Source organism: Malus sylvestris, chromosome 12, assembly GCF_916048215.2.
Source record: "Malus sylvestris chromosome 12, drMalSylv7.2, whole genome shotgun sequence".
Classification (NCBI taxonomy): domain Eukaryota; kingdom Viridiplantae; phylum Streptophyta; class Magnoliopsida; order Rosales; family Rosaceae; genus Malus; species Malus sylvestris.
Window position 1 is genome coordinate 28,596,114 of NC_062271.1, and position 12,186 is coordinate 28,608,299.

At 38.1% G+C, this 12,186-nt stretch overlaps 1 protein-coding gene across 2 annotated transcripts; it reads left to right on the plus strand.

Annotated features, from left to right (window-relative positions):
* The first annotated feature begins 681 nt into the window (after window positions 1-681).
* On the plus strand, window positions 682-11,717 carry LOC126594469 (ankyrin repeat-containing protein BDA1-like). 2 transcript variants are annotated; one of them, XM_050260807.1, is made up of 3 exons: window positions 684-1,619; window positions 10,615-11,261; window positions 11,377-11,717. In XM_050260807.1, exons 1-3 carry the CDS (start codon window positions 1,005-1,007, stop codon window positions 11,423-11,425), a joined length of 1,311 nt encoding a protein of 436 aa, XP_050116764.1. In that variant the 5' UTR covers window positions 684-1,004; the 3' UTR covers window positions 11,426-11,717. The 2 variants fall into 2 exon arrangements, with proteins under 2 accessions (XP_050116763.1, XP_050116764.1); XM_050260806.1 differs by having other exon boundaries at window positions 682-1,619; window positions 10,615-11,717.
* Window positions 11,718-12,186: the final 469 nt, after the last annotated feature.

Here is a 12,186-nt window from a genome sequence, read left to right on the forward strand (position 1 = left end):
TACTGCAATTTGAAGTAAAATTTAACATATGCAATAGTCGAATTTAATAACTAACAACAATATTAATATTATCATGAGAGAGAAAAAAACGCACAAAAAAAAAACCCCACATAAAAATCCAAGACTTTGTACAGAAAGGTAGCAGCTATACCTTTCTTCAAGAACTACAATTGAAATTGCAGCAGTTGCATTTGTTGGGGAGGAGTAGAAATTTGGGGTGGTTGGGGTTTGGAGAGATGGGGTGGCCGGAGTTTCCTCTGAAATTTTATTTTTGATTTTTTGTTTTTATTTTTTTCACTTTTGAATGTAGAAAGAGAATTGTTGGGCACATTCGGAATTTCAAGATAAAAAAAATATAAGTTGGGTGTAGAAAGAGAATAAGTAGGTATGAATAAAATTTTCCTAAATATACCCAGAACTCACTAATTAGTAATTAGTAGTATTTAACATGGAAATGTCACACAAATTATAATTAATTACAAACACAAGATCTAACTATATTATAGAAAATCAAAATCTGGGGAAAATGAGAACAGAAAACTTCGAGGTTTGCATAAAAGAGCCAAAGAAAATTGTCATAATATGGGGAAAAAAATTTAACTAAGAATCTGCTCATGCATGATTGCACAGTAAAAACAACAGGAAAACTTCAAAGCTTGTTTTTAGTACTACCAGCTCCGGTCTATCATGAACAAAGACTTGTTGGACGACTTCAGGAGATGCAGACGTTCACGTATCAGATTTTAGCCGCTCGCGTGCAGGATGGGGACTGGTCTTGGTCGTCGATAATTTGCGAGCTCCACACAAGCTTCAACGTACGGTTATAATCAGTCCATGCGGACATACGTGAATCACCTTAGAGTCGTTTTGTAATTGCTTTTATATTTGACCTTATAAGAGTCCCTTTGATATACGCGCATTTTGTTCGCTATTACAAATAATCGATTGCTCTCTGAAAATTTTTCTAAGTGAAGCAAAGTTCAGAAAGAGAGAAAAAAAAAACAATGGAGATCACGCGGCATGATGAAGATGAAGTGTACGAGGCATCACGGACCGGGAGTGTAGAATCCTTAAACAGGTTGATCGTAAAAGACCCAGATATTCTATGGAGAATATCCCTGCAGACCGGCAAAATCGGAACCCCCTTGCATGTTTCGGCTTTGCACGGCCACACTGAGTTTACCAAAGCCCTTTGCACTAACAATCCCAAACTTGCAGAGGGGGTGGACGCCGATAGACGCACGCCCCTGCACTTGGCTTCTGCTAAGGGCCACAAGGAGACCGTCGACGCTTTGTTATCTGTGTATGCTGGTGCGTGCTCGAATTTTGATGAAAATGGAAGAATCCCTCTTCACTATGCAGCCATGAGAGGAGAAGTTGAGGTGCTCCAGAAGTTGATTGATGAAAATCCTGGGTCCATTTATGCCAAAGTTAAAAACAGATCGAAAGAAACAGTTTTGCACTTGTGTATTATACACAACCAGTTAGAGTGCTTGAAACTGTTGGTTGAAAGACTGTTGGTTGAAAGAGACGGCAATGGTGAGTTCCTCAACTCAAGAGCTGGCTGTGATGGTGGTGTGACCATCCTGCACTTAGCTTTGATGCTAAGGCAAATTAAGGTACGTATATATATTTCCATTTTCTATACCGGATATTCTTAGTTTTTTACAATATTAATAAATACTAGCAGATGCCCACACTGCGTGAACAATTTTATTTTGTTTTGTTTTTTATTATGAAGTGTAACTAGTTTTTAATTTAAAAAAAAATTAATTACGAAAATTGGGATAATGATGAGCAGTTTTTTTTATTATTTTATTTTATTTGTAAGTTTTTTTTAACATAATTTTTTTGAGTTTTAAATACATCATGCTATACTAACTTGGATGTGAGGTTGTTGTAAAAAACAATAAAATTTATGTTTATGTAATTACTAAATTGCCCAAATTTTTTATTTTGGGTTAATCTCAGTTTATTAACCCTAAATTTCTTAGTTTTTAAAATTTGGTATATCAAGTTTTTTCATCCTAAAATACAGCGGCGGAGCCACATGAAGGCGAGGCCCATCCTGGAATTTGCAGTCTTATACGTGATGTCCACTTAATATAACAATAGAAGTATGTGGTGTTATGGTTAAGTAGAGTTTGGTTGGACACGAGGTCCGCTATCTTTCTTCTGATTTTTAAAACTCCCAATAATAGATGTCCACAGCCAAAAACCTTCTACCTTTTTTTATCAGTTCATATAAAATAATGTTTATACATTCGAGAATAAGATCCAATTATGTTGAAAGAAATATCTTGTAATATTTTTGAGATAGTCATAACCTTAAATTTTTACATTATGTTGAAAGAAATATCTTACAATATTTTGAGCTAGTCATAACCTTAATTTTTACTTGAATCTAACATATGAAATACCTTTTTACCAAAACTTGTAAACAAGCTCTATTTTTATAACATAATCATCTCAATACTAAATTTTATCTAAATTTTAAAGCTCTGACTTTAACTAAAAAGCTAGAAAAATTAACTTTTAATTGTTCTCCAATTAACTATATTACTATATATTTTTTTTAATTTCTTGCATTTAGTTTAAAGGCCCATTCTGACATAAATTTCTAACTCCATCACTGCCAAAGTGGTATCTGAAATTATAGTTTTAGGACACTTTCATACATCCATTAAGATTAGTGTTAAATCAGCCGTTAATTGGTGACATGGTGCATACGTGGACAATAACTGGGTGCCACGTGTCAAAATGCGCCCACGTGGAAATTAAAAAAAAACCACCATCTCCTATCTCTTTCCCAGAAAATGAATCATCTCCATATCCCTTCCTCCTAAGACCATCTCCAAATGAGATGTCAAATATGCCAAATAGGATTAAAAGACATTTAAGTGCTCTCCATAGGATATGCCATATATGATGTGGCATGTGAGTCCTTGCTTTCTAGCTGCCTTTTTTTTACAGCAAACAAGAGTCAAATATATTTAATTTAATTTTTAATGCATGGATCCCATTAACAACCAATATAATAAAAACTAAAACTAATTTTGATTATTTTTTAATTGTTAATGTAACTCTAGGCCCAATAAAATAATAAAATAAATATTTGACACATCAATTGGAAAAGAAGAGAATTTAGCACTTGTATTCAATTTGCCACATCAACCACCAAATCAAGGGATCCAGACCATTGAAATTTGATCCAATGATTGAAGCTATTATAACTTTTAAAGTGGGCCTATGTTTGTAACATTTGGATCAAATTTCAACAACACGGATTCCTTGATTTGGTGGATTAAGAGGAAGGAATGCGGAGAGGTCCATTTCCTCTTTACCCCACCCCCCTCCACCCCAATCCCAACCAACCTTCCTTCATTCTCTCCTACCTTACCCTTCCCCTCGTGAGAATCATAGCCACACATCCCTTAATCAACAAACCAAACCTCCAATTTCTCTAATACAAAACCTAGCCATGTTGTTAACAAAGCTCCGATTGAAGCTCAAACCTTCACACTTCGATTTTTAGAAGACAAAACCCAGAAACTTCGAAGCCACCCCCAAATTTGCTAAAATTGTCGTTGCTTTGGCGGTTCAAGAACTCGACGCTGTCCAACAGCCTAGCAAAGACAGCCATGGAAATGCAAAGGCGTAGTTCCGGGCTTCGCGCAGACTGCCGACCACCGATCACATTGCAATCTTGTGCATCTTCGCTGGTCCATGAGGGTTCTAGATTGTGCACGTTTTAGGGAGAGAGGTTTGGGTAAGTGCAGATGAGAGAATTGAGGAATGGTTGGGTGGGATCGGGGAAGGTAGAAGATGATGGGTTTTTTTTTAAATTTTTCTACTTTTTATTATTTTTTTAATCTTCATGTGAGCCCCATTGACACATGGCGCCTAGTCATTATCTACATGGGTGCTACGTCACTAGTTAGCAACTGATTTAACAACAACCTTAACAGATATATGAAAGTATTCCTAAATTATGACTTCATGTATCATTGTGAGACGAAAAAACTTAATGTACCAAATGTTGAAACCAATAAATTTTAGAGTAGTAAACTGAGATTAACCCTTTTATTTTTGTTTAGTTTTTATAAGTGGGTTAAAATAATAATTTCATAGAGTTTTGGTTGACAACTAGGGTTCTATTAATAGGTAGTTTGCGTATGTTCACGTGTAAATTTTATTTTGTTTGTTCCCTTTTTATATGGTTTATGGGAATAATCTTTGTTTACTACTTTGAAGTTTTTTAATTTTCAATATTTAATACATCAAGTATTTTTCATCTCAATTTGATAGCTAAAATCATAATTCTAGGACACTTTAACACATACGTTAAGTTTTTCGTAAAAACCTCTGTTAACTGATAACGCGGCACTCATGTGGATACTAACTGAGCGCTACATGTCAATATGGCACACGTGGATATTAAAAAAATTCAAATAAAAAAAACTAAAATATTAAAAAATAAAAAACTAAGGGGGTGTAGTCAATTTGAATTTCAAAGGATTTTAATGAATTTTTTTAAATGATAGATTTTAAAGGATTTTAATAGATTCTACAATTCCATATGGATTTTGACAAATTATTATGAATTTCTGTTATAGATTTTTATGGATTTATACGGATTTCTTTTATGTATTTCTTGGGATTTCTTTTTTTACTCCTACAATATAAATTCTTTTCTCAGTGCACAATTTGAAAAAGACATAAACATATATAAATTCTTCTCTCTGCACATCCAAGATTCTTCTTTTTGTGGCTAGAATTTCCAACGAGGAAGTTTCCTAGCGGACGAGCACACAGCTCCCCGAGAGGTTGGCGCCGGTTGATTATCGTCTGTCGAGCTTCTGCTTCCTGGTGGGCTTGTCGGGCAGTGCTTGTCGGGCAAGGCTGAAAGAGAAGGACATCGTTAACTATGAAAGGTGCCTTTGTGAGGCCTTAAGTGTAGGCCTTGAGGCTTCCAACCAAGATTAACTTTTAGGATGTTCAGGTGTGCCACTGCCATCTTTAGCATGGTAGATGTAAAACAGATGTTTGAGGTTGATTACGCATATGCCCGAGAGACTGTGTTGGTCATGAAAGGTGCCTTTGTGGGGCCTTAGGTGTAGGCCTTGAGGATTCATATCAAGAACCAACCAAGTACTCGAACACATATTGTTTGTTTCATTGTCGCACAAAGTATTATGACTGTTATACTTCTCATCGCCGAGCCCGCAGAGCAAAATGAATCCAAATAGGTGCCTTTGTAGGGCCTTAGGTGTAGGCCTTGAGGCTTCCTATCAGAATTAATTCCATACTCAAACGTACTATGATAATCATAATATAACAGAGATAAAACTAAGAAATAAGTCGATTACTTGCGCTCCAAGTAACTTCGGACTTCTTGTTATCAAAAGACTGTCGTGGATGGGTTAAATCCACATAAGGTTTTTTTTTATGCCTTGAGGCCAAGAACTTTTGAATGATCAATCTTATATGCCCGAGGGTTTAGAAGAACCTGGAGTGCGAACCCCTCCTGCTTCTTCTTCATTTTCAGCGACTGTCAACTTACCCGAACTCTTCGAAGAATTCAGGCAACTTGAGACGAGGCTGAAATCTACAAAGCACTCTTCAGAATCCTCTGGCTTTCAAGAGCAACACTGATTCTTCCAGGAATGGGCAAAGAAGGATTTCTCAGCCTCATTTAGCCTTAAGGTTCTTCATGATCTGGAAAAGGCTACAATTGAGCTTTTCAAAGCTGGCCGACTATCCAAACCCCAATATGACTCATTTCTCTCTTACTTTGAGAACTTGAGGGCTCTTAGGAAGCAACATCAGAGAGTCGATAGACAAGCCAATCGAGTGAGATGCTTTAAGGAGAAAGAATCAAATACCTCTGCTCAGGTTCAACAGTTGATGAAAGAAGGCTTGCTGACCAAAGAAATGATTGAAGTGCTGACTTCTGAAATTCAGCAGCTGGAAGAACGACTTATTGCTCTTAAGGCTGAGCAAGCATCTCTTCTTAGCACCCTCAAACATCAAGATGAAGACGTGAAGAAGTCAAACTCGGAGCTAGAGCATACTAGGTCCCAACTTACTAACAACCATACTGTTTTGGCCGAACCTAGTAGGATTTTTGCAATTATGAAGACATATCATTCTCGAATAATCACCCTAAGTGAAGATGTAAATTTATTAGATTAGGATCACTTGTACCCTTCTCTTGTCATAATGAACATGTGTTTTGTCTCTTGCTTGCTCTGCTCTTGGTACTATCTGAATTTACTTCGGGCAACTCCCTGCCCCCTCTTTACTTTCTTTTCCGTTTTCCCTATTAACACCGATTCCAGGACCTGATCATGATCACTTGGTCCTTCTTCTGGTGCTACCATTATTGACATGGGGGTATTGGGTCAACAGGGAATCTATCTCCCTTTTTTCTTGCAACAACTGATGACCCAGGCTTCCCTACCCAAATTAGATTGATTGTATTGATAGGGGCATCCGGGAAAGGATTTGTATCAACCATCATGCTAGCTTGGGGTTTGTCAAGCAATAACTTTCCCTTCACTATAAGGTTTTGTATCCAGTCTCTGAACTGGACACAATTGGCTATAGAATGGTTGAAGGTATAGTGTAACTTACAATACTTCTTCCCCCTTAACTCTTCTGGCTTGGGCATCTTTTTAGCACTGTCGGGCAAAATTACTCTTGCCCGCACCAGTTCTTCATAGATCTCCGGTGCTTTGGCCATATCGAACGAATAACTCTGGTACTTTGGAGGTTTCATAAGAAAGAAGCCTCCGTCGTTCATCACAATTTTCTGGTCTTTGATGGGTTGAACTAACCTTTTTACCATTAATGGCTTGAAAGGCGTGGTCATCTCAGCAGCGCACACACCTATTTTCTCTCTATCATGGCCATCTTCATGCTCTGACCCTATTTCATCCACCTCTACTCAGTGAATTACTGCTTTGTTTTTGTAGAAGGGATAAGCTTTGGAAGTATGCTTCACTTGTTGCTATTCTAGCAACAACCTTTCATACTTTGTGGCAGCGATTACTAATTCCTGCAGCTCGTTGAATTGTGTATCATAAAATCTTTTCCTCAAAGGTAGTCAGTCTCAAAGCCCTTTGAGCAATTGATATGAGCTGAGCTTAGTTAACAGGGAATTGGCATCTCATCCTTGTTTTTCTGAACCTCATCATGAAATCCTCTGTCGACTCATGGTCGTATTGTTTGACTTCAATTAGATCATTGATAGTCAATTAGACCATATCTCTGGAGGACATACTGCCATCTTCCTCTGTGAATGTTGGGAATGTGGGCATTTTGAAGTTGAGAAGAAATGGATTTTGCTCATCAATATATTCAAGATATGGCTTTTAGTAGGTAACCCTGAACACTGGGTGAGCCCGTGGTTGAGCATTTTGAGCCACCGTCCTTCTTAATTCATCCAATTCTTCCCATAGCTGTTGAGTAGCTATATTATTATGGAAGATGAGAGCAGACTCGTTCTTCAGGCTTCGGTCGTTGCCCGCACTTGTTTCCTTCTTTGATTCAGGCTTTCTCCAGTTGGCTCATCCTCCCTTATTAGCCAACAAGGGTGGTCTGTAAGGAAGAAGTTTGTCTAAAGTGGCGGAGCTTTCCTTTCCGCTGGACTCTCCGGTACTCATGGGCATTCCATACTTTGTTCTCTCTTGTTCGTTCTACCTCCTATTATTAAGTGATAATAATGGGAAGTTAGGAACTCCTTCTCTAGAACTGGTTCTTTCACATGTTGACTTCCTTCAAGAATCCCTTTATTCTTTCCCTTATCCTTTTCTTCCTCCAATAACAGAAATAAAGGAATAACTGGTTCATTCCCTGAGGTAGCCTAGTTCTTCACACTTCCTTGAGCACTTTTTGGTGTGGAGAACTCTAGGTCTAGTATTCTCTGTAAATTCCATGTTAAGGTGCAGAGTCTACTCACTTCTCATTTGGTTTCCAAGGAAATTCTTTCCATACTTTTTAATACTTGAATCATAGTAGCCTGTAGTTCTTCACTAGTTCCATTTCCTTCAGACTTCTCCGATGGAGTCGAGCTTTCCAATACTACTTGTCCTGATGGCGAAGAAGGATTTGCTAGTCGCTCCGTCATCTTTAGCAATGGTTGAGATGAGTCGTATTTACGGGGGTAAGTAAGACTTGATCATGGTCCTATTGGGCATGCCAAAACTATGTTCGTGGCTAGAATTTCCAACGGGGAAGTTTCCTAGCGGACGAGCACACAACTCCCCGAGAGGTTGGCGCCGGTTGATTATCGTCTGTCGGGCTTTTGCTTCCTGGTGGGCTTGTCGGGCAAGGCTTGTCGGGCAGTGCTTGTCGGGCAAGGCTGAAAGAGAAGGACATCGTTAACTATGAAAGGTGTCTTTGTGGGGCCTTAGGTGTAGGCCTTGAGGCTTCCAATCAAGATTAACTTTTAGGATACTCAGGCGTGCCACCACCATCTTTAGCATGGCAGATGTTTGAGGTTGATTACGTATATGCCCGAGAGACTGTGTTGGTCATGAAATGTGCCTTTGTGGGGCCTTAGGTGTAGGCCTTGAGGCTTCCTATCAAGAACCAACCACGTACTCGAACACATAGTGTTTGTTTCTTTGTTGTACAAAGTATTATGACCGTTGTACTTTTGATCACCGAGCCCGCAGAGCAGAATGAATCCAAATAGGTGCCTTTGTAGGGCCTTAGGTGTAGGCCGTGAGGCTTCCTATCAGAATTAATTCCATACTCAAACGTACTATGATAATCATAATATAACATAGATAAAACTAAGAAATAAATTGATTACTTGCGTCCCAAGTAACTTCGGACTTTTTGTTATCAAAAGTCTGTTGTGGATGGGTTAAGTCCACATAAGGTTCTTTTTTATGCCTTGAGGCCAAAGACTTTTGAATGATCAATCTTATATGCCCGAGGGTTTAGAACTCAGATCTGATTAGATTTTAAGTGCAGATTCCAACTTGTCATTTACATGGTTTAGACACTATTAATCCGATCGGGTTCAAGAACTGAGATGTCTTTTAATCATAAGCTCGCTAGAAATAACTTGGATACAAATGGAAGTATACAACATATTTCTAGATGAATGAAAAGACAAAAACAAAGAGGGTCGGGCAAGGTTTCACCTTGTCGAGTAAGGCTGATCGTCTTGCAACTTCCTATCTTTGTGATCTATGAAGGAGTTTGAGATCTAGAAAGAGGGACAGGGAGATGAGTTTACAAAGAGAAATCGATACTACAGCAAGAGTTAGACAAGGTAGCAGAGCTATTACAAAGGCTTTTGGTGAAGGTGTATCCCGAAGGGGATGAAAGCTTAATGCTGACTACAACTTCGTTGAAGGCAAATCTGGTTTGAGCATAGTTTGTGCTTTTGTTTGTTTGTTTGAGTGTCCTTATCTTTTATTTCTCTTTCTTCTTTTATAGACATTTCGGCTTGGCTTCCTGTAGCAGTAATCTTGCCCGAATGCAGTTTGAAGGGTAGTGACTCATCAGCTATTTACTTGTACTGCCATTGTAAAGCACTTTCTGGGCTGATTAGCTGGCTGGTCTACACCACTTGGCCTCTAGGTAGGTGAGCAAGTGGTCCAAATGAGCTGCACCAAGTCGGAAAAGGGCATTTTCTGCTATCTGGGCTTTAGCTGGGATTCGACCATCTCTCATTCTAGACCTCTCTTTGGGCCAACTCCCTCTTGAGCCCAAAGTTCAAGTTTTAATCCAAACACCTTCACAAAGAGGCAAACGTCGATCAGCTAGGCCTGGAATATACTGTTGTGGTCGTCGGAGACCTTCATGGTCAGTTGCACGACTTCCTTTTTCTTTTAAATGATCTTCACCCTTTTAGGTTTTTAGGTTTATAGTATTTTAATTTTAGTTCTTTTGTTAATTTTTTTTTTAATAACCATGTGGGCTCATATTGATACATGGCGTCTAGTTATTGTTCACAGGAGCACCACATCATCACTTAACGGAACTTTTGACGGAAAACTTAATGGATCTGTGAAACTGTTCTAGAATTATGACTTTAATTAAGTACCAAACTAAGACGAAAAAAATTTAGATATATCAAATGTAGAAAATCAAGAAAATTCAAAGTAGTAAATTGAGATTAACCCAAATTTGTATGTGTACTTTCTTTTGTTTGCTCCCCTTAGACCATCTCCAACCCTGGGCAATTACCCCCCCCAAATTACCCCCCAAACACTCTCCAACCCATGCTAAAATTTTAGGCTAAATGCCAAATGCTATTTCTGGGCCATATACCCCCCCAGCTTTCCCCCCGGGCTAAATGCGAAATGTTTATCGGAATTTAAATTTTTTTAGATTAAAATGTTCATAAAATTAATTTACAATAATCTACATATTTTTTTTTTAAATTGATTTAAGAAAAAAATTTAGGCTAATTTCATTCTTTAATAATTCCGGGCTAAAATTTTAGGGTAGAAGGGTTGGAGCAGAAAAGATGTTTCTGGGCTAAAAGCTAAATTTTCCGGGCTAAAAAATTTGGCTTTTAGCCCAAGGGTTGGAGATGGTCTTAGGAGCATAATTTCCACCAAATTAATAAAGTGTATATATTATTTACAGACTATACGTTACCTGCTTTCCGTTGATGCTATAAGAGCAGAAGCAACTGGTGTGAATGGGATGTCTCTGACCATGTTCGATATCTTAGAGTACAGCAGCGTTGCAAGAGAGGACTTTAGCAGAAGCTTAGAAATTCAACAGATTTTGATGGACGCAGGATTAATCAGAAGACAAAATAATGAAAATCCTAACTCAGCTGATGCCGCTGCTGCTGTTGCTGTATCGCCAAATCCAAGAAGGGTGAAGGAGAAAAAGAAGGAATCAAAGCCAACAGGGTGGTTCCGGGGAAAATTGATGAAATGGTTAAGAGATCCGCATAAATGGGCGAAGGAGACACGTAGCTCTCTGATGATTGTGTCTACGGTGATCTCGGCCATGACTTTTCAAGCCGTAGTCAATCCACCCGGTGGTGTTTTGGAAGATAAGGATACAAAAACTATCTCAGAAGTTGCCATATATTTCTTCCCCGCTTTCATAGGATGCAATACCATCTCGTTCCTTGCTTCTTTGACTGTCACCCTTTTGCTCATTGTTCGATTTCCTCTCCACAATAAGTTGTGCACGTGGCTCTTATCGATATCCGTGCAGGTCACTATTGCATTCTTGGCACTCACTTACCTAATGGTGCTGTTGTTGTACAACACTAAGTACGGTAATTTCTATTCAATGCGCATTTCCGGGTATTTCATATTTCTTTGGATTGTGTTGCTGGTCATAGGCGTCGTAATTCACGCTATCCGGTTTCTTCTCTGGGTGATGAAGTGGTTGCTGCCCAAGTCCTCCAAGTCAACATCAGGTCTCAAGAACATGAACACTACTGGCTCCCTTTCACGTACCGATTCAACGCATTTTGAAGAGAATGATGTGCCTGCAGTTGTGTGATTACTTTGCTTGAGAAATAATTAACTAGGTCATATACCCTGTATACATGTAGCAATGAACTTGGTCAATGGCGCTTTCTGGATCAGGGTTGGTAATTTAAGAGTGTTGCTTAGTTATGATAAATAATCCATCTGCTATGCAAATTAGAAGTGTTTGTTGTCCTTAATTTGATGCTGGACGGTAGCTACTTTTTTATTATTATTCATTTCTATCATTTGTTATTCTCTCTGCTAGTAGTTTGTTATTAGTTACTACAGTACAAATGGCTCCCAAAAAAATAAAAAAAGTATAAATAGCTAAACATAGTAGTAGTTTGATACTGAGGTGATTTTATATAAAATGAGTATAAAAAAAACTAATCTCAAAAAAGTGTTTTGTACACTTAAAAGCAGCTTATATTTGCAGATCTATAGTTACAGATGTTCGCTTTTATGATATTCAACCCAATACCCACATTATTGGCAAAACCATATTGTATAGATCTTTTGAGCACCGGAGACAATGACAATAACATTGAAGGCAACTACAAAAATTGTACATTATATAAAGAGGCAATCTCAGAATCAAAATGCATTTAAAAGAAAAGTAATAAGAAAAAAATAGTGGTTTTTGCCTAACTCCATGTGAGGATCAAATTTTCAGTCACAATTCACAACCCAAGAGCCCTATAAATCAAATTTACAGGAAAAG